Genomic DNA, 22,145 nt, shown 5'->3' on the forward strand with positions numbered 1-22,145 from the left:
GTGTTATAAGATAAACTTTGAAATGATCCTCCACTCCTTTACCAACTCAAGCACTATGATCATCTACTCATCAAGCACTATGATCACCCACTCATTTACCAAATCAAGCACCATCTTTGATATTTTATGCATTGTTGTTCACTATAAATACCATCACTCATCTCACTCTTTTGTACACCAAAAACAAGAACAAGAGTTTATAATCAAAGAACCATTACATCTTCTTCTTCTTACTTATAATAAACTCTCTCACTCATAGTAGTGTTATTTGCTTCCTACGGGTATTAAATTCTACTCTTATTTAAATTTCTCGATACTATAAATTATAAGTTATTTCATAACAGATACAACCCAAATTAGCATTTTAGGGAAATCACTACAAATTCAGAAGGTAAAGGTTTAGACGGACCCATTTAATGACCACTTTGTTCAAACATTTCTCCACTAAGTGGTCCTTAATTGACACTATTACACCGTAAGTATATTTATTTAACACTCTTGGTTATATATTTCAATAATCAATAAACTAAAGCTTCAATTATTGAGGTGGCCTCGAGCCCATCACTTCTTTTTGAATTTTGCATTGACTTTTTCTAGGGGTTAGATTCTCTCAAAAGCTTACCTTAATCAAATTTCTGTGGAAGTCATTAAGTGCATCGTGTCGCATAACGCGTCGTCAAAAACGTATAGCAGCATCTGAAAAACGTGGCTATTTATAACCCTCACACGCTTTTACATTTTGTCTCTTTCCTCTTACAGTTTCGCACGTGATTTTCAGAATTCAAAAATGTCATTTATGTTACAAACTTTTTTTAGTTAAATAAAAATGATTTTTCACAAAGTGTTATTTTAATGATTTTTGGTTAAATAAAAATGTCATTTCAGAATTCAAAAAAAAAATTTACATTTAAATAGCGAATGTTATTTTAATTTTTTTGGTTTTATAAATAATTTTATTTATTTCAAATATTATTAGTTAAATAGGTGTAACTAATAAGATCATAAGTATATATTAATTTTTATTTTAATTTATGTAAAAAATGTTAAATTAACAGTTTTTTTTTTTGCAAAATGAAAGAAATAATAAACGATTAACAATATTTACCTATGCTATTCTCAAATTATGTCAAATTTTCATGTGTTTTAACTTCAGATGAAATGATTCCAAATATGTTTAATGCAACGTATAATATTTTATTTATTTATTTTATGGAAAGCTATAGTAGTCCTAGTGTAGCCCCTTTGTTATTATTCTTTTTGACAAAATTTATATTAAAACAAAACTAAAATATGAGGTATTTTAATCCGTAAACCCAATCTTTTTCTTTTGTTCTGGGTTTTTGGTAGTTCTTATGTTTGCTATATTTAGTTTTAATAGTTCAGTCTATTTTTCTTATTATAGTAGTAGGACTTAACATTCTATTTCTTACATAATTGATTATAATAGTCTGTTGTTGGTTGGAAAAACAATTACTACAAATGTGAATATTTCGTGAATAAAACGAATATAATAATATTGTGTTGTGTTCTCCCACATTTATAATATTTTAGCTCTAATAATATAATCAGACGCTAAAAATACAGTAAAGTAGACTATTGAGAAATGGATTCATGGAAATTGGGGAGTTGGTGAAATCTTACTCCGATAATTTTTCCTAAAAAGTGGATCATTTCATTTTCCGACCTGTCTTTATATGTCGTTTTCAAATCACGTAAAGCAATTATTCACCTTTTTGTTTCCACGAAGAATAATTATATTAATGCCATTTCTCAAAAAATAAATAAATAATTATATTACGTACGCTTGTAGTATATATTATGTTTTATAGTTTTCTTTATCGAATTATTCTAAGATTAAATTATAATAGTCAACTTATATTGAGATTTTCTGTGATCGTTAGGACTTTTAATTTTGGTTAAAATTTGATTTTGTTCAAATTTTCAATAAAAAGAAACCAAAACTTTTTCAAACCAAGCTACATGTTTTCTTATATATAATGAAGTATGTCAGTCAATCAGTCTTGGGTTCGAATGCATTTTACAACGAAATACTGGTCGTTAAGTAAAAACATAAACATCCTAAATTTTATAACCTAGACTGAGTTTGGACTTCAAAATTAATTTATATTAGAGGAAATATATTGTATGATGTTTTTTTTTATTTGTGTCAATATATATGAACGGGATTTTAAACTATAATGCTGAATTTTGCAGGCGGATGAAGAAGAAAGGAGTACATTAGAGACAAAGATACAAACGGCAATCGCAGCTTATAATGATCCAAGTTGTTTTATCAACTTCTAGTTTATTTCTTTGTACTAAAACCTGTTCTTTCATGCAATAATATTTGTGAAGAGGTATTGTTTTGTGTGATGGTACTATCGTAATGGTGTTTATTCGAGCTTTAATTTTACCTTCTGTTTGCCAATGAGAAAGTTTTAGATCAAGAAACAAGTGAAGTAGATTCTCCTCTTCCCATTTCTTCTCAACCAAGCATTGAGTTTCCAGTAGCTGAGTCTGTTGATGAAGCGGACAAGGAAGATAGAACTGTGGTTGTAAGTAAGGAGCGTACTAAGGTTGTACCAGGAAAGTTCCAGTGGTTTTGGAAGTTTGGACGCAATCTCATTATATATATAGGTATCCTATTTTTGTACTGTAAAGTATTGATTCTTAGAGCACAGAATAAATAAAGGAAGTCGCATACATTAAGTTGTTGAAGATTTGACTCTAAAGGTTAAAATTCTTCCTGAGTTGCTTCTGTTGAAGAAGTGTGCAGAAAGAAAAAAGATTAGACTCTATGTTGTGGAAGCCAGGGAGTAGTGATGTTATGAAGCCGAAAACAATCATCTGAATCTCTTTCACTATCCCCCACCATTGATTCCCTTGTTGTGCTGCATCCACATTTTCGTTTGCGTTTGCTCTGTTCCTGTTGTCAGCTCCATTCTCTTGTCCCTCTGCACAAACAAATTGCTTCTGCATAAGTTGTTGCTGTGATGACTTCAGATAATAACCATGGGAAAGAGAGAGAGATTGCAAGAAAGTAATATATTACCGGGAGCTGCATCTTCGTTTAGTGGCACTGCAGCTGCTGCAGGAGGATCATTATCAGCAGGTCGATTAGGCCGAGGTGGCGGTGGCACTGCTGCTCTATGCATACCTTGTGAGAGCCATCGCACAAACGGTGCAAGAGCTCCAGTCTGGTATCTGTCAAGTTCCCCAACACCAAACAGAGATCAGAATCTGATAGTGGCTGTAATCAGATCTCAGATAAAAAACCAGATTCTCTAAACACTTACAAGTAAATGATGGTGGCGAAGATCACAAGAACAGCGAGCCTCTGTCTCGATCCATCAGCAAGCTTGAGTATAAGGAAAATGTAAAGCTGGAAGGCGATCTCGAATCTCCGTACCACCACTTGCCTCTGATGTGCAGGCTGTTGCTGTTGGTCTAGCTCTGAACCCTGCCCGGCTTGCGCTTGGTTCTCTCTCCCCCACCCTCACTCTCATTACTTGGTCTAGCTCTGAACCAAAAATATAAAAAACCCATCAACCCCAAAAGAAAAGACACAATATCAAAGCCTATAAACTAAGTGATTTGACCTAAATGAGGCAAAAGGATCAACTTTGCAATTACAAGATCAAGAAGCCTATAGTTTTCTACACTTACAGTCATCTAAAGTATCAAACTTTGATGTTAATTCTTATGGCTAACCAATGAATATGATTCCAAATCAAACAAACCTACCTGGGGCTTGAACACAGCTACTTCGCCTGAAGAAGAAGAAGGAGGTTTCTGTAACGCTGCTGAAGAAGAAGTGTCACCTTCTCGGATTCTTCCGCCATCTCTCCGAAGGATGATTCTGATCACTTCTCGCCGAGGAGATGAATTGCTCTGCTCATTCGCAGCTCCTCCAATTATATTTGGACACGTCATCGATACTATTTAATTTTGCATTTCTGTATAAATTGCACACAGACTCCTCTTCTTTACAAACTTAACTAATTTGCACCTAGTTATTTGTTTTGTACTCACTTTCCAGTTTATCAATCCAAATCCGGTTTGGCTTTTGTTTTGTAACCAAATAAAGAATCTGACTACAATTCAAATTGAAGATTGGTTTGGTTTAGCTAAAAGGAGTGGGGGCCGTAAACATGAAGCAACAAATTTATGAATTAGTGTTTAGACTACTGAGCACACCTATTACCAGATGTTGATAACGGTTAACGGCTGCTCTGAGATCTTGGGGGCTATAGACGATTTAAGAAAGATTTCTATTGTTTGGAGGCTTAATTTTTTTTTTACAAATTTTGAGCTTTATTTATGCATACATTTTTTTCAAAAAAATTGGAGGTTCGAAGCGAATGTTTCATCCGGCTTGGCCCAAGCCTCTGCGTTGACATAACCGATGCTAGTGCCACAAATTTGGATGATTGTGGTAGTGATGACATGATTAAAGCAATTGTAAATTCATTCTCACATCAAGGTATTCTATGGGCCTGCGAATGGATTGAGTTGTGTGACTTGTGAAGTTGAGACAAGGAATTATAAAGGCTAATTTCCACGTGAACCCACATATTTCTCAAAACATATTCCATGTAGAACTTTTTCTTAACCAATTTTAAAATACTAAAAATAGAAAGAACACATAAAATAGAAAAGCGAATAAAAGGTAGCTTTATTAATACAGATAGTCGCCACCGTAACGAGAGAAGTTGAAGGGAGAAGCGATGCGATGTATAACAATGGAAGGAGAGACGAACAAATCTGGCTCCGAGACAAGAACGCCATCGAGTGTAAAACCCGAAGCTGAGTTGTTGGTTACAAGGATGGAGTTTCCAGAGAGAAGCGTCGGGATGCGAGAGAGAGGCTCCATGAGGCTTATGTTGTAGAAGTGAAGCAGCTGTGGGACGATGTGGTAAGCAGCTACGAGCGGTGACGTTGCGTTGATTCCTTCGACTGGTGTTTTGGGGAGGAAGAGGGTTGAAGTGAGACCTTGACCGTGTACCTCGTCGTTTGTTGCGAGGAAAGCTGGGCTCCAATCTTCGAAACTTCCTCCGGAGATCATTGCGTCTATGATTTTGATTACGAGTTTGTCTTGATCCGCCGCAAGAGAGGGAAGTGAAGTTGAGGATGTAGTGGCGATGACGAGGAGAAGGAGAAGAGGGAGGTGTTTGTTGCTTGCCATGTAAGAAAGTAGATGAGACCTAAGTTTCTTTTAGGTCAAGAAAAGATGGTGAATAAAAATTGTTGAAGTGTTTGAGGTTTTTATTTATTTATGCATAGAAGAATAAGATGGGAATTTTAAGGCGAGGAGTAGTAGTTGGATCATGTAAACTATTTTTTTTGTATTAGGTTTTGTAGTTGGACAATGCAAAAGCTGTAGTATGTTTTCAAGTGCATTTTACATGAGTCATGGCTGATTTGAACTACAATTTTGAGATTTTTTTCACAAAATATAGCAATATGATTAAATATGAATCTATATTGATGATGCATGTTAATGATGGGATGATGACTGCAAGACGATACTAAACATCTGGTATTGATCATAGTGATTTTAGTATAACACTTGGTACTGTTTTCACTCCATATATTATATATATATATATATATATATATATATATATTTTTTTTTTTTGTGACACTCTCTACATTATATATTTTAAAGTAGTGAAACCCATGTTCTAAAAATCGGCCGCCTAGGCGTTACGCGTCACTCTTTCGACTCGATTTATGCCAAATCGGTTTAACAAATCGGATATCCGATTTTTTCCGCCTAGACCGCCTAAATGACCGCCTAGCCGCCTAATCTATTTTTTTTTTATTTTTTTTATTTTTAATAATATTTTTATTTGATTATTTGATCTAAAATTTTATAAATATCATTTATATTCATAATTTTGATGAAAACTATACTATATTAAGTTTATATATTATATTTGTGTGTTTTAGACAATCTTAAACATGAAAATGTATTAATGTTATACACAATTAAAGATTAACATGTTTTATAACATAGTAAACCATCTAAAAATTTCGCCCCGCATAATTTTCGATTAATCCCCGATTTTCTCTTTAGGCGCTAAGCCCAACCCGACCGCCCGACTAGCGCCTAGCGCCTAGCGCGTTCCCTAACAGGGAGTGAAACTCTATTATTTAGAGGTAATTTTTACTCTAATGTATGATTATATAATAAAATTGTTATAGTTTGTAGAAAAATATAGAAAACTGCTATTTTCACTTTTATTTATAAAAAAACAAAATAAAATAGTCGGTGATTTTTGCTCGAATGTATAACATTTTTATAGAAAAAGGTTGGAAATGCTCTAATAATCAAACAATTTATCTACGGTTTATCGTTCAGAACCGAACAAACCAGTACCTAACAATCAATCTAAAACCAATTTAAAATTATCAAATAAAACCGAATTAAACCAAAACAAAAAAAACCAAACCGAAACTCATTCAGTTTATTGTTGTCAGCTTGTCTCTCGATCCCCAATTCGTGGATTAGGTTTTAACTTTTATACATCTCGTCGCGCAAACAACGAATCGAGATAAACAAAAATGGCGATGAGGAGAGTATACAGCGAGATCAAGGGGAAGAAGGTGAAGGAGCTTCCCGCCTATTTCAAATCGTCGTTTTCGACGCAGTCCGTGAAGACGTATGTGAAGAAAGGTCTCGATAACTACAACGACAAGTACATCCAGACCAGCTCCGTCCAGCCTCTCCTCCATATCTGCTTCGGAGGCATGGCCTTCTCTTACCTCGTCGCTCTCCCTAACGAGCGTCGCCACCTCGAGCACCAGCAGCATGCCAAGGAGCACGGTGGCCATTGATCTCCAGGTCTGTTTGATTAATTGCATTATCGTTTATACATCTTTTGTGATTTGTATCTGTGAAACAATAGATTTTTAGAGTTAAAGTTGATTTTTTTAATTTATTATAAGAAAATGTTTCGGTTGATTGGTTTGATTATAAAGGATTCATCTTTCGTTCTCTGTATGTAGTTTATTAATTATTTTTTCTCATAATTTATCTGATTTCATTTGATTTGGATGTGTAATGTTTAGTTTTATGATCAATTTAGGTTCTTGGGCAGTTCTGTAATGACTAACATCACATGGATCTCTTTTTGTTGTTTGGTGTTTGATGGTTGGAAGTGAAGTGATACTATGATGGTCTTTTTGATAATAATATTTCTTTTATTCATGTGTTGATATTATCATTGTAACAGTTTCTGTTTATGAATGCAGAAGTTGGTTTATGCGATGGTGACGAATGAAGATTGCATGTCTTGTTATTTCTTATTTTCCTGAATCTCCTGGATTGATATTATTGTTGATCTAAAGGAAAACCTTTTTTTTTTCAAAACTGAAGGTTGATGTTGATGAATAATTGAAACTGTTGTTTTCTTTTGATCGTAATAAGCTGTGGATTCAGCATTTCGTTTTGTCTTATTTAAGTGTTTCAGTTTGATCTATTTGATACTTGGATCAAAGTAGAACATAATGTATAATCGATTATATCACTATCTATCTGAGAAATATCAGAACCCATTGCAACTTATAAGTTCTGACATAACATTTTTCGTTGAAAACTTGAAATCTCGACTGTCCTCTGCCCACATCTGCAATCAAAGTCGACTGCCCTTTTTACCAATAATATTCTTTGGACCTTAGAACAACCTAAGGTAGTTCTGACTTCTGAGATAGATTAGTCACTAGAGATGGGCTTAGGGTGGGCTTGCTTAGTGGAAAACTCTTCTGTCTTGGAGAGCTACTTTGTTAAAAATACTTAAGCCCAAGCCAAAACCGAATTGACTCGATTTTAGAAGTTACGTCTAGTCGAGAACACTTTTGGGAGTATCATCATATACATACAATACAATAAATAAAAGGCAAATATAAGCAACAGACGGGTTGTCCCCTTAGGATAGGAAAATCAACCAATCAGAGAGCTCGAATGTGTCACGTCATTTCATTTATTTTTTCGTAAAAAATTAAAAAACAATGTGGAGGAAATGATCAAACTCAGATTAGTATGACATAAATAGAGGACAATTACCAGTAAGCCATTAAAACTTTACAGTTACAATAATATGAATTCAACTTTCAAGATTCCGATACTTTGTTTTGTTAAAAAAATAAGCAAGTGACTAAGATAATATATTCTTTGAAAGTGTAAGAACATTGACAAATATGAAAAAACATAGATTTTTGTTTTCGTGACAAAGTTAAGAATTTTGTAAAAGTAAGTTTAACATATAAATTTTCGTGACAAATATGAAAAAGCATAGATTTTTGTACAATTTTCACAAAACAACTCAAAACATAGTTCTCTAATGTCTTAATAAAAATATTATTTAAGGATGCAATAATTAAATATATCAATTCAATAAATTTTATAATTTATAGACAAAACAATAACTCAACAAATTTTGAAACATTTGTTTAACCTATTGATTTCTTTTCATGAGAATCCAACTAAACAAGATAAAAAAACAATTAGATTTACAAATATTTAATTACCATTTTATTCAATTTTGATTAATTTCAAATTGTAATAATGTATCTTTTTGAAGTTACAAAAGAAATAATGTTCTTTCTTTATTACACTAGCATTATATATAGATTCAATATACACAAATAAATATAATATAACACCATAAGTTTGCTTTCCCAGATTCATATGAAAACTTTTTAAGTTATCCACCAAATCAATTAATTAAATCAATCAAATTGTTAGAATACAGCAAATTAATATATAATTTTATTTTAAATTAAATTATTTAAAAATAGCATTTTCATTAAAAACAAAATAATAAATAAGTAAAACTGATTTAATGGTAATATATATATATCAATTCTGTGAAAGAAATAGAAGCTTAATAAGGAAAGAAATGTTAAATACAAAAAACTGTAAAAGTTAACAAAAAAACTAATTAAAATTAAACTATGATATCACTTGAAAGCTTCTTAGACAATATTAATAAAATATTTAAGCGATAATTAGACAAATTTGATTTTTTTGCCTGCCAAAAGTTTATTATTAATTAGCATCAATTATTTCAAGATTTTTAAAAAATGATAGACAAAAAAATAGGATGGACATAAATGATATATGAACTATGAATAGTACTTTGTAAATCTGATTTAGATAACACATCTGCACATCCATTTCTAATCTTTTTTGATGCCTTAAGTCAATTTCTTCAGAGCAGTTATTCCACAAAGAGATCGTATGAGATATTGTTTTGATATTCAGATTTGTTTCTTGACTGTTAAGAAGATTGATAACTGTAAAAATGTCTTATTCAAATATGATCTGTCTATAACCGACTCTCCAACATGAGACAAGTTTGCTTAAAAATTAAATAATTTCATTTTTCTTATATTATATAATAAATATATATTATTTACTGATAATAAGAATATAGTTATTCATGTATCACAAATATCTATGCAAATATGTGAATCAAGTACAACAATCAAACAACATAATGATTTCCACAACGAAAATTTAAAAAATATATTTATGTTACGTAGTCTTATTTTATATTCTTTAAATAATGTAATACAATATTATACATTATTTTTTTAGAATTGAAAAATACATATAATGTCTTATCCGCGCGTATCGCGGTTAAAAAATCTAGTGTTGATAAAAGACGGACTATCGTGATTTATAGTGTAGCCTAGTTGTAGTCATGATGAGAAAGGTGAAAGATGCTTTGGCTTTCCCGTGAAGATATATCACCATATTACGAAATTGTAACACCCGCATTTTCTAAATAACTTAAATAAAATAAAAATCTGAAATCTCTATTTATTACTTCTCAAAAGTCAACTCCAAAGTCGTAAATCTAATAAATAGTCATAAATCCAAATAACATAATAAATCTCGAAAATATCGATAAAAGTATAAAAACCGCAAGTCTGAAAAATAAAGGAAATAAAACTCCCAAAGCATCAGTCCGATAGCAATCACTCCTGTTCGTCAGTCTCACCTGAAAAGGGAAGGAATAGGAGAGGTGAGTAACATGAGAGTTACTATGTGAGGTATGAGATGCTAAACACGCAAACCACTGACTTGAGTAAATAGAACTTCCACTATGGAAGTTTAGCTCTAACATGAACACACACGACGCCTACATTTATGTCACACTAACCCGTATTCGATATTTTCCTTCGCATTGTTTTTTCATTATTTACGAAAAAATAAATGAGATGATGTGGTAACTTCGGACTTTCTGATTGGCCGATTTTTCTATCTTACATGGATAATCCTTTTCATGACTTATATCCCCTTTTAGTATCGTCTATGATAGCCAAGACGAAATTTCATTGTTGTCTTCTAGCATTAGTCATTTTCAGGCAAATGATACGTGATACTTGGTTAAGTTGTATGTTATAGTACACATAAATAATTGTGTGTATAGATAGATGAAATAAATTCTCAATTAAATAGCATTTTTGTCGTTACACCTAATTCAATATAATCAATAAATGTTATGTAGACTCACGAAAAGTTAGCTGTCACGATTTCACACATTGCAAATTGATTCTACAACCCCTTTTGACCGAAAGGCAGTTCAAAGTTTCTCTGATAATCATCAGCAACTGTTTCCCCATAATCAATGGCAACAAATATAATACAATGGCTTCAAATCGTGGACGCAGATCAAAATATGCAAATCAAATGAAGATCAAGCAAAACAAATGCAGATCAAGAAGAATAAATGCAGATCAAAGTAATTTAACAAAATATTGTATTTAAATAAATGTTAATTTTTTTTAATGAAAATTAAATATCCAAAATACAACTTATTATAAATAAGTAATAAATATCATGCTGACAAAAATAACAAACAATATTATCATTTAAGGCATGACTGGTGTAACCGCAGCGGTTGCGGTTACGGGCGTTTGCGGATACGGGAGATTGGGAGGTTGCGATTTTAAACATTGCTAAGAGATTTGTACAACTGGTACAACAGTTAGAAATCAGTGCATTTGCGGGTGATAACGATTTTAAGCGTTACTAAGAGATTTGCACAACTAGTAAAATTTATATCATAAATTATACAATTTATTTTTTTTTAAATTATACAGAACATTTTGTTTTAAAATTTTATAGTATAAATTAAAATATAATATATGTACATATATATATATATTAGTATTACTGTTATTTCAAATTGAAAATTTAAGTGAATATTTTATTTTTATATTTGTACAACTTATTGTAAAAGATAAAATAATATATCTTCCTGCAACCGTCTGCAACAACAAACGCTAGTTGGAATCAGCTTCTGAATTTAAGAGGTTTAGAGCAGTTTGAAACGATTTATAGCATATATAGATCATTGGTTGTGAAGAATATATCATTTTATATATCTGTATTAAAATTATCTTAAAATTCTATATAAAACGAAAAATATAGTTAATTTTTAAAGAGGATTTTTGGTTGTGAAAAAAAAACAATTAAAATCTGGTAAAACCAAATAAATTAAAATCGAGCCAAACCGAAATAGAGAAAGTGGTCTGAATTTGCTAATACTGAATAAACTAAATATATATAAATTTTTATAACCCCTAATATGTGGATATAATTTCGGTATATAAACCGATCCAACCGAATAACCAAAGAAGCCAAATACTTTAATTTTTTTTACTTATATGTAAATTTATAATAAAATTTATAATATATACATAATTTATTTTACTAATATGATATTTATAGTTAAAACATTGATTTTAATAAAAACAAATTTTATTTTAGGTTAAAAAAGTTTTTTTTTCCTCTTATATTCATCAAATCAAATAAAACGTAATTTTTACTGGGAAATATTTGTGCTAAAATATAGTTATTTAATAATTTTATGATATTAATATTTTATTATTTTTATTTTAGTAGTTAAACAAAACAGAAAATATTATAGTCAAAAGTTAGAATACGAAATAAATATTTATGTTTTAATAATCTAAACTAAAATGTTATAAAAGATAAATATAATTGAACAAGTTTAAACAAGACTATACAAAACAAGTGTAAATTTATTTGATAAATAAATTTACTAAATTATCATAAATATGTTAGAAAAATAAAAATAATTAAAATGAATAAATAAACTGAAAATATATGTTCTTATATAGATAATAAGTTTTAAATAGCCAAATAACATATATTAATTCGTTAGACTAAATTATATAAAATAACAGTTTATAAACAAGAATTATGTAGTTTAATTATTTACTTTTTATCAAAATAAAAATAAAATGAACAAAAAAATATATGTTTTCTATCAATGTAAATATTATATATGACTTTTAGTGAAGTAAAAGAACATAGATTAACAAAAGTAGGTTGTTTATTAATAATTAATAGAAAAATAATTACTTTTTCAGTCATTGGTCCTCTACATAAATTCCAGCATTTTTTCATGGTTTTTGCCGATCAATATTTTCCTTTGGAGTATTGTTCTGCATTCAGATTAGACTGTATATCAATTGATCTGCATTTAAATGTTGAATGTCAAATAAATGCAGTATAATCTGCATCTTAATAGATCTGTGTTTACCCTGTATTTTATCTGCACTGCATTCAAAGTCAATAACTATATTTTCTCTAGTAAAAATTAAAAACTTTTTAGAATTTTGTCAATGCAATTTGTTTGGCAAACCAACAAATGTAATAATCAAGAAATGCTAAACACAAATTTAATAATCATGTTGTTGTATATTTAACTGTAAAACACTTTATTTAGCTTTATTATTTAGTTTAAAGTTTTTTAATTACTATAATATATCTACATAAATTGACATATCACAAACATGCATAAAATTAAACACGTTACTAATCTATCAATCATTTGATGATGCAACTGATTTGTAAAAAACAAATTCAGTACTTTTTATACAACTAGAGGAGTTCCATAATAAAACTCAAATTAATCCTAAAAACCCTTCAAAATAGTTATCGTTGCCGCTTAAGATTTTAAAAGATAGCATCTATAATCTATAACATTTGATACCATCGACGGACTTATAAATAGAGACATGTTATATCTCTATTAACGTGCTAATGCCGGTGAAAAATCCAAAACAAGTTCAGCTTATATATGCATAAGCTCTTGTCATGTTGACAGAGAAGATTAGGCCATTAAATAAAATAGTTAATAATGAAACACTGTGAGACGTTTATTTGGTTGGTGCAAGAGAACTTAGAGAAGGAATCAAATGTTTTGGACAAGAAGAAAGGTCACATGACACATGATGTGTTTCAACTACACGACATAGCCCTCCCTCACATGTGCCTTTGGATGCTTAACTTTATACGACCACGTATACCTCCAACTTAATTAACTACATTACAAATACTTTCATATTGACAAATCAAAGCTTAGAACTTAGTCAAATAACATATGATTTTTAAAACTACTAATCCAAATTCTCAGTTGAGTCTCTTACAAACTATCTACCATTTTTTCTCTTCATAATTATGTCATATAATGGAGTAAAAAAATGTTCAATGTAATCCAAAAAGAAACCCAATCAAGTGCTTGAGTTTATAATGCTTTTGGAGGGAAAACGCGTTATGTGATTGAAACATGAATTCTAATAAAAAATCATTAACATTTTACTTTATGTCTCTCTAGATAAATTAATGATTTCTTTTAATAACGTTTTCTACTTTTCTTTACGGATCATCAATTACTAAGTCAAACTCTCTTTTGCTATCCCTCCTTGGACTTTTCTTCTCTAACCTCTTTTGCTACATTACATGTATATATTAATTAAAAACATAAATATTTTTTTTAAGAAGTTACAGATGTGAGAACTGCCATTATCCACGGTTCGTTGTCTGCTTGACATTGAAGAAAAACAATTAAAATTTAAAAGGGTCTAATAAAAAGAAAATAAAATTAAAAATAAATAATATAAAGAACAAAAACCCTAAATCTCAAATTCCACACACACACACACTCTCTCTCTCTCTCTCTCCATGTCTCACTGACAACTTCACACTTATTTACATTGCAAGACTCTTTACATCAGATTGGTATCTATCTATCGGCACATCTGATGCACGTACTAAATTTGGAATCTTTGGTCGGTTTGATCTAAACCGTATAAATCTCACCGTTTCTACTTGATTCGTTTCGTGAATCGGAGAGTAAGTTCTTAAAGTTTCTCTCTTTATCCCTTTTTGGCTTTTATATCCCATTCAACCTTCAATTCAAATCAAGATGATCCCTTGCTTGTAAGATTTGTGAAAGTGTGTTCATTTTTCTTCTTATCTCAACTACATTGATGCGTTGCTTTGTTTTGGTATGTTTATCTACTACAGTATCTCTGTCTTTGTTTCAAGTGGGGTTGGTTAGAGTTATCCCCAAAGTCTCTCTATCTTTGGAGTTAATTGAGAGTGGGCTTTTTCTTTCATGTGCGTGGTTCCTCTCTAAAGTTAAAGCATAATCAGATCTTTTTAAAGTTTTGTCCTTTATCACTGTGGAAGAGAGCAAAACTGTTTGGACCTAAGCTCTAATGAGTGTGTGAGAGTGGGCTGATCAGTGTGTTATCTTTGAATATTTATGTAGTGGTCTCTGTTCAAGTGACTGTTTATCTGCTGTTTCAGGGATTCTCTAATCCTGTTCATTGGATCTTTTTTTGATACTGCAGATTTAGTCTATAGCATAACTAAGCTGGTGCTTCTTTGGTGAGAAGAGGCAAGATGGATATGCTGTGTAAAGTTCTAGTCTTTTTCGCAATCTCGTACACCGTGACGGCAGAGATTTACATTGTGACTATGGAAGGAGACCCAATCATAAGTTACAAAGGTGGTGTTAATGGTTTTGAAGCAACTGCTGTTGAATCTGATGAGAAAATCGATACCACAAGGTACCCTGTGGCCTATGTTTTCTCTTCTTTCAAGCACAATCTTATTAACAGCTAAGCTTCTTAATGGTTATTGATGTGTATCACAGTTACTTAATTGGCTCTAACCTCTCTGTCACAGTGAGCTGGTGACTTCTTATGGGCGTCACCTTGAGAGGAAACATGATATGCTTCTCGGAATGCTCTTTGAAGAAGGATCATACAAAAAGCTCTACAGCTACAAACACCTCATCAACGGATTCGCAGCTCATCTCTCCCCTGATCAGGTGAAACCTGATTCAAGATTTGTCTCTACTACTTTCATTTGAGTATGTATCTCGTAGTTGCTTACACCATTCCTCTACATTAGTAGGCGGTGATGCTTCGCCGCTCGCCCGGTGTGAAGTCTGTGAGCAGAGATTGGAAAGTGAGGAAGCTCACCACACACACACCGCAGTTCTTGGGCCTACCCACCGACGTCTGGCCGACAGGTGGCGGTTACGACAGAGCAGGAGAAGACATTGTTATTGGCTTTATAGACTCAGGGATTTTCCCACATCACCCTAGCTTCGCCTCTCACCATACCTCGGTGCCTTATGGTCCTCATCCTAGCTACAAAGGGAAGTGCGAAGATGATCCTCGCACTAAGCTTAGCTTCTGCAACGGGAAGATCATAGGAGCTCAGCATTTCGCTGAAGCTGCTAAAGCTGCTGGTGCTTTTAACCCTGATGTTGACTTTGCTTCACCGATGGATGGTGATGGGCATGGAAGGTTCGTCTTTAGAGCATTTAAGTTTTGCTTAGTATTATTGCTTATTGAATATGGTTTGGCCTTTTTCAGTCATACAGCAGCTATTGCAGCTGGGAATAACGGTGTTCCGGTGAGGATGCATGGGTATGAGTTTGGGAAAGCAAGTGGGATGGCTCCTCGTGCTAGGTAGATAGATAATTTCTAAACTGATGGCTTTGAACGCGTTCTATTTGCGTGTCTTTATAAGTGAAATGCTGTTTTTTTTTGTTGTTGCAGGATTGCTGTTTACAAAGCTCTTTATCGGCTTTTCGGAGGGTTTGTATCTGATGTGGTTGCTGCCATTGATCAGGTAAAGCAATAACTTAGCACTGTATGATGAGATGAGGCTCCCTCTTTCGAAACTCTTTGCTTATTTGTTCTGTTCTGAGCAGGCTGTTCATGATGGAGTTGATATATTGAGCCTCTCGGTGGGTCCAAATAGTCCTCCAACTACTACAAAGACAACGTTCTTGAACCCCTTCGACGCTACACTTCTTGGAGCTGTGAAAGCTGGTGTGTTCGTTGCTCAAGCTGCTGGAAACGGAGGTCCCTTTCCGAAAACTCTGGTTTCGTACAGCCCTTGGATAACTACTGTTGCTGCTGCAATTGATGACCGCAGATACAAGAACCATCTCACCCTTGGAAATGGAAAAATGCTTGCCGGAATAGGATTATCTCGTAAGCTTCTCCTTTTTCTCTGCTTTGCGGAACATTCCTTTGATTATAACATGTGTGTGTTGTGCAGCTTCTACTAGGCCTCACCGTTCTTACAAGATGGTTTCGGCTAATGATGTTCTGCTTGGTTCTTCTGGTGTGAGATACAATCCGTCGGATTGCCAGAAGCCAGAGGTTTTGAATAAAAAGTTGGTTGAAGGAAACATTCTGCTTTGTGGATATTCGTTTAACTTTGTTGCTGGTTCGGCTTCCATCAAGAAAGTTGCTGAAACTGCTAGGCATCTTGGAGCCGCTGGTTTTGTTCTTGTTGTTGAGAATGTTTCTCCAGGAACGAAGTTTGATCCTGTCCCTTCTGGCATTCCAGGGATCCTCATTACAGATGTCTCCAAGTCAATGGTAAATACAATTTCTAGGCTTCAGCATTTAGTTTTTGGTTCGGTTCCGGTTTGGCTTTTTCGGGTTTTTTTTTTTTTTTGATTCTGTAGATATAAGAATTGTTCAGTTGTTTATAAATTTTGGTCCGGTTATTTCGGTTTTCTGTTCTACAGATATAGAAACTGTTCGGTTATTTATGAAATTTGGCTCGGTTTCAGTTTGGTTATTTCGGTTTTCGTTTTGTTAACAATGTTAGGAATCAATTAATATCGATAAAATTTTGGGTCCAAACAGTTGGTCCTATTTTTCTCAATTTGGTATTGTTTTTTATTTTCTTCTGTAGGATTTGATTGATTACTACAACGTGACAACATCAAGAGACTGGATGGGAAGGGTGAAGAGCTTTAATGCTGAAGGAGGCATAGGGGACGGTTTAGAACCCATTCTCCACAAATCAGCACCTGAAGTGGCTCTGTTCTCAGCTCGTGGACCCAACACCAAAGACTTCAGCTTTCAGGATGCTGATCTCCTCAAACCAGACATTCTTGCTCCTGGCTCTCTGATCTGGTCTGCTTGGTCTCAAAATGGAACAGACGAGGCTAACTATGTCGGTAAGCATCTGCCCAAACCCTGTCCGAATCATACATTTAAGTACACTCTTGTTTAGTCTTATCTACTTCTACTATTGAGCAGGCGAAGGATTTGCACTAATCTCTGGCACAAGCATGGCTGCACCACACATCGCGGGCATAGCTGCACTGGTGAAGCAGAAGCATCCTCAGTGGAGTCCAGCCGCTATCAAATCAGCTCTGATGACGACTTCAACGGTCATGGACCGAGCAGGAAGGCCTCTCCAAGCGCAGCAGTACTCTGAAACAGAGACGATGACGCTTGTCAAAGCAACTCCGTTTGATTATGGAAGCGGTCACGTCAATCCAAGCGCTGCTCTAGACCCTGGTCTCGTCTTCGATGCAGGCTATGAGGATTATTTAGGTTTCTTGTGCACCACGCCAGGTATCAACGCTCACGAGATAAGGAACTTCACGAACACTCCCTGCAATTACAAAATGAGACATCCTTCGAACTTCAACTCGCCGTCTATAGCCATCTCTCATCTGGTGAGAACACAGACCGTGACCAGGAGAGTGACGAATGTTGCGGAAGAGGAGGAAACTTACACGATCACATCGAGGATGGAGCCATCCATTGCTATTGAAGTGAGTCCTCCTGCGATGACGCTTAGAGCAGGAGCTTCTAGAGAGTTCTCGGTGACGCTAACGGTGAGATCGGTGAGTGGAGTTTATAGCTTCGGAGAGGTTACGTTGAAAGGAAGCCGAGGGCATAAAGTGAGTCTCCCAGTGGTTGCCTTGGGACAAAAGCGATGAAGAAATGAATGTGAGGTTTTTGTAATATTATTATTGTTATTTTTGTAATACGCAGTAATAATAATAATAAAAAGTTAGTTTTATCTGAGTAAAAGAAGGAATAATACAGTTTGTATAATTAGTAATATTTGTTTGTTTTATAAGAACCTTGAGGAGATGATAGTAATATAATTATATGATATAGTTATCTTTCTACTTCTGGTACCATATTTGTTTAGAAGCGTAGCATGCAAGTAACTAGCAGGTCATTTTGCTCACGATCTACTTGGAATTGCTCACAAGTGCAAGTTGGCTTAAGCAGTTGTAACGTTCCACTTCACAGATGGAGCAGAGCTGTCGCTAGATGTGAAGACCATTTTCTTGAAGGTTTGCACCAGATGTGTTCTGCTTAACCGTGACTTGAGTCATGGTTAAGCAGAAAACACCCGGTTTAATCGACTTTTTGAATACATTCTTCTCGTCTATGGACAACTCTGATCCAAATGAGAAATGAAACGTTGCAGTATGGACAAAATCCAGCTAAAATTCTCCATCGTGGGACTCCATCTGCATATCCTCACATGAGTAACATCTGCTCCCTCTTAAACCTTTTGGCGAAAGATGCAGTCATGCAGATACGGAGGGCTACAACTTATATGGAGATCTTAAGAGAGGTTTGGTCGAGTCTAGATAAATTGTTAGTTGTTAAAATGTACATTGTTTCTACGTGGTTATCTCAAAGAAGAGTAGTTGCATATTAGGCCGTTTCTTTGGTTAAAGCTATTAATAAATGTTTATCTTAAGATCACTACACAAAACCATGAACATATATATATATATATGTTCTATAAAATATTTGAGGTCAAGACTCAAAAACGAATACCAAATATATATGTATAGAAACTCTATAAACCTGTATAAGTTTGCTTCATCATCATTCTGAACAATAATATAAATCTATCTAAAAAGAAATAAAAAATTCTTTTTCTTTTCAGAACAGTCGAAGGAGAAATATGAGATAAGTATATAACGTAAAACAGAGTGGATAAAAATAAAAGAATTAAACCAACGTTTCCCTCCAACCAAATGAAAGCATCAATTGAAAAAAGTTCTCAGTACCTCCTTAAGCTTCTAGACTTGTAGCTATAGTGTTAGAAGAATCTTAGTTGTATATAGAAGAAACATCCTTTTAAATCACAAATGCCAAGAGACCGATCTTGTGTAATTTGAGAAGAGATCCAAGAGTTTATCGAGCGTATCCGGGTGAAACTTCCTTCCAAACAAGAAGCAAGGTCTTTTGATTCCGTTCCACATACAAGGCATCCATATTTCTTCACCCTGCTGTTAATTAACCAAAATAAAAGGTGTTGTGTCGCATAGAATCTTGGATAAAGATCAGAGCTAAGACATGGTTCTTGAAAGTGCGTACCATTCCAACACTTGTGACATGTACGACTGTGTCAGTAGACTGCATGCAGATGGATTAATCAAAAACTTTTAAGAGAACTGATGCAAAGATGATATAGCTTTTGGTTATATGATTTTATGTACCGTGAGGTTGTTTAGTAACTCGTGTGTGACATCCTCAGGCATGTATGTTTTGGGATGCCACTGTCTCTCAGACCAATCAACTTGTGTTACACTCCAGTTAGAGATGCCACCAGGATCAAGCATCTACAAACCGGTATATGTATATATAAGAGATGAAGAGAAACTAAAAGAGATTGATTATTTTCTTACGTGAAAGAATGTTGGCAGATAGTGTTCATCAGCTATGCAGTTCTTGTTGTTCTCTATACCTGGCTGAAAAAGAAAACAAAATTAAAAGTTTCTTATATTAGTGAGTGGCTACTCTCATAGATTTTGTGACCTTTAAGTAAATAAACATCTATTGATCAAAAAAAAAAAAAAAAAAAAAGTAAATAAACATCTATTTGTGGGGACTTTAGCTGATACTCACCCCACAGTAATCCCGGAATCTAGAGTAGTAAAGACTGTCGGCCATGATTACTATAGCGTGTTGTCTCTTCATGGTGAACCACTGCACATTAGCACTAATTCATCACTAACAAGGAATAGTTACAAATCCAAATGTAGCAGCATTGAAACAGAACTAGTTCCTTATATATTCCTTAGAGATTATTAGTTAATGCATCAGGTGTGAATAGTTACTGGACTAGCCAAAACTGTTTTACCTGTGCACCCTTTCGAAAATACTTCTTTGGAATTTCAGGCAACATGTGATCCATATGTCTGCCTGATCCATGTTGTCCTGGATCGTCAAAGCTGAAGAAGGGAAGGTGATCATATTATAAAGAAGTTGTGGAAGAAGAGTGACTAAGAGATGAAACATGACTACTTACCAGTCAACATAGCTGAGATTGCTGTACATCAGGTAATTGTAGATGTACTCAAAACTTCTAAGTGGCACACAACTGCAAAAGTCACTCAAATGTATTAGGCAACCTCAGAGTGATGAATGAGAAAAAGTTTGGTGGACATCAAGAAACACCTCTCAGAGAGTAACACAAATTGCTGGTTTGCCGGGTCTCTTAGAGCATTAGCTAACAACCTTCTCTCTGCATCAACCATTGATATTCTTCCCCACACCACCTGCACATAAAGATGCACATTTATTTTCATGTCCAATGATAGAAAAAGAATACAAAAGCAACTATGATAGGACAATATACCTCGTCACTGCGAATTTCGCGGTCTAAAAAGTAATGACTGTGGTGAACTGGCCTTTCCTTTGATGCATGGATATAAATAGAAAACTTCCCTTCATGACCCTGTAAGGTGAGGGAAAAGCTTCTAAAACAATCAGCCAATGTATAAACTTCAACAACATACCATCCTAAGATAGCAGTTGGTTAGAAAAAAAAGTGTACCTGGAAAAATCTGTCCCAAAGCCTCTCAAAAGGCAAAGTACCAGGAGTCAAGAACATGAATGCAATCTTGGAATCTCTTCTTATAACAGGAGCATTACTCATTATTTCTCTAATCACTACTCGTGCAGCAATCTCATCGTCAGAATACTCCCTCAGAGAAGGTGGAAGCCAATCAGCTAAAGCCTTGCATCCCCTTGATGAAATCATATAACAAGCACGTTTGCTGTGATGTGGGTACATGTAAGCCATTATAGCCAGCATGGTGATCAGTGAAAGCGTCATGATGATCAGTGAAAGGGACATGATGATCCATAGTCGTCTTCTTGCAGGAACACGGTGGCGAGCTCCAGGCAATGACGCTAGGTTTCCTACACTCCACCTTTTAGCTGCCTTCATCTCCTCATCAAAACTCTATCTGCAGATTGCCACAACAAAAAAATATCTTCATATTTAGAGCCTAATGTAAGATGAACAAAGCTAATTAATATGATTCTTCTCTGAATCAAAACCTGTAAAGTTAGAAATAGAAACAATGATGTATATTTAATCCAAAACATATAAAACAAGAAACGCAGAAGAAGGAAGCTACCAACATCCAAAACCAAAAACAATGTTAAGATTGTGAACCAGATCCAGTAACGACGAAATCTCTAAGCAAGATTTATATTGTCTTGTCCATCTCCCGATCTGCGGAGACACTTCAACACATGAGTGTTACGTACGCAAATGAAACGTGTAATTATGTATAATCGTATGTTAACGAACGCACGTAAACAAGAATCTCTTTTCAGAAATTTCCTCTCATGGATTCGGTTTCCTTTTCTATTTTATCTCTCCTTGTGATCTCCCTCTATCTCTCGCTGTGGAATGAATAAAATGCGCTACAGAGAAAATGATGATGATGATGATGATGGTGAAGAAGATGCCAATTCGGTTCGAGAGAAACAGGGGATAAAGTTGCACAAACACAAAGATTATAAGAACTTCTCTTCTTATTATATTTAGAAACTCTCTCAAAACTAAATCTTTTAATGTGTTTCTCTTGATGGAACATCTCTCCAAGAGAACTCTTTATATAGGAAGAAGCTACATCTTTTCCTAAAAGCGAAGCTACATCTTTTCCTAATAATAATATGGAAACATTCCTAAGCTCGATATGTTTTTTTTTTTCCTT

General features: G+C 33.9%; 6 protein-coding genes across 11 annotated transcripts in view; 3 read left to right on the top strand and 3 right to left on the bottom strand.

Annotated features, from left to right (window-relative positions):
• The window catches only part of LOC106305645 (transcription factor bHLH27), a 13,054-nt gene extending 10,603 nt beyond the window's left edge, over nucleotides 1-2,451 (top strand). The window contains exon 5 of the mRNA XM_013741997.1: nucleotides 2,215-2,451. Within this exon, the coding sequence (XP_013597451.1) occupies nucleotides 2,215-2,304 (90 nt within the window). The 3' untranslated portion in view covers nucleotides 2,305-2,451. The remainder of the gene's footprint in view (nucleotides 1-2,214) is intronic.
• Nucleotides 2,452-2,688: 237 nt separating this feature from the next.
• LOC106305646 lies at nucleotides 2,689-3,708 on the bottom strand. Its single transcript, XM_013741998.1, is given in 4 exon segments — nucleotides 2,689-2,954; nucleotides 3,053-3,204; nucleotides 3,297-3,484; nucleotides 3,487-3,708. Coding segments are annotated over 4 exon segments (627 nt in total). The 5' UTR covers nucleotides 3,547-3,708; the 3' UTR covers nucleotides 2,689-2,727.
• Nucleotides 3,709-4,548: 840 nt separating this feature from the next.
• Nucleotides 4,549-5,240, bottom strand: LOC106305368. The gene has a single exon (XM_013741746.1). The coding sequence runs from the start codon at nucleotides 5,183-5,185 to the stop codon at nucleotides 4,679-4,681; it is 507 nt and encodes a 168-aa protein (XP_013597200.1). The 5' UTR covers nucleotides 5,186-5,240; the 3' UTR covers nucleotides 4,549-4,678.
• A 1,259-nt stretch (nucleotides 5,241-6,499) lies between these two features.
• LOC106304024 lies at nucleotides 6,500-7,535 on the top strand. Its single transcript, XM_013740402.1, has 2 exons — nucleotides 6,500-6,847; nucleotides 7,258-7,535. Exon 1 carries the CDS (start codon nucleotides 6,568-6,570, stop codon nucleotides 6,838-6,840), a length of 273 nt encoding a protein of 90 aa, XP_013595856.1. The 5' UTR covers nucleotides 6,500-6,567; the 3' UTR covers nucleotides 6,841-6,847; nucleotides 7,258-7,535.
• Nucleotides 7,536-13,995: 6,460 nt separating this feature from the next.
• On the top strand, nucleotides 13,996-18,280 carry LOC106306470 (subtilisin-like protease SBT2.5). Of its 4 annotated transcripts, XM_013743104.1 has the most exons (11): nucleotides 13,996-14,179; nucleotides 14,354-14,446; nucleotides 14,683-14,901; nucleotides 15,020-15,164; nucleotides 15,251-15,648; nucleotides 15,718-15,813; nucleotides 15,904-15,976; nucleotides 16,059-16,344; nucleotides 16,412-16,737; nucleotides 17,060-17,327; nucleotides 17,410-18,280. In XM_013743104.1, the coding sequence occupies exons 3-11, from the start codon at nucleotides 14,735-14,737 to the stop codon at nucleotides 18,099-18,101; spliced, it is 2,451 nt and encodes an 816-aa protein (XP_013598558.1). In that variant the 5' UTR covers nucleotides 13,996-14,179; nucleotides 14,354-14,446; nucleotides 14,683-14,734; the 3' UTR covers nucleotides 18,102-18,280. The 4 variants fall into 4 exon arrangements, with proteins under 4 accessions (XP_013598558.1, XP_013598555.1, XP_013598557.1 ...); XM_013743101.1 differs by lacking the exon at nucleotides 14,354-14,446; XM_013743103.1 differs by lacking the exons at nucleotides 13,996-14,179; nucleotides 14,354-14,446 and adding an exon at nucleotides 14,464-14,551.
• An 806-nt stretch (nucleotides 18,281-19,086) lies between these two features.
• Nucleotides 19,087-21,843, bottom strand: LOC106305051. 3 transcript variants are annotated; one of them, XM_013741432.1, is made up of 12 exons: nucleotides 21,741-21,843; nucleotides 21,599-21,658; nucleotides 20,972-21,386; nucleotides 20,774-20,872; nucleotides 20,593-20,693; nucleotides 20,444-20,515; nucleotides 20,276-20,366; nucleotides 20,041-20,121; nucleotides 19,821-19,883; nucleotides 19,632-19,754; nucleotides 19,510-19,548; nucleotides 19,087-19,421 (listed from the first exon to the last, which is right to left on the bottom strand). In XM_013741432.1, exons 3-12 carry the CDS (start codon nucleotides 21,365-21,367, stop codon nucleotides 19,275-19,277), a joined length of 1,212 nt encoding a protein of 403 aa, XP_013596886.1. In that variant the 5' UTR covers nucleotides 21,368-21,386; nucleotides 21,599-21,658; nucleotides 21,741-21,843; the 3' UTR covers nucleotides 19,087-19,274. The 3 variants fall into 3 exon arrangements, with proteins under 3 accessions (XP_013596886.1, XP_013596884.1, XP_013596885.1); XM_013741430.1 differs by having other exon boundaries at nucleotides 21,565-21,658; XM_013741431.1 differs by having other exon boundaries at nucleotides 20,972-21,382; nucleotides 21,527-21,658.
• Between the last annotated feature and the right edge of the window lie 302 nt (nucleotides 21,844-22,145).

The sequence above is a fragment of the Brassica oleracea genome, chromosome C7 (assembly GCF_000695525.1).
Source record: "Brassica oleracea var. oleracea cultivar TO1000 chromosome C7, BOL, whole genome shotgun sequence".
In the NCBI taxonomy this organism is placed as follows: domain Eukaryota; kingdom Viridiplantae; phylum Streptophyta; class Magnoliopsida; order Brassicales; family Brassicaceae; genus Brassica; species Brassica oleracea.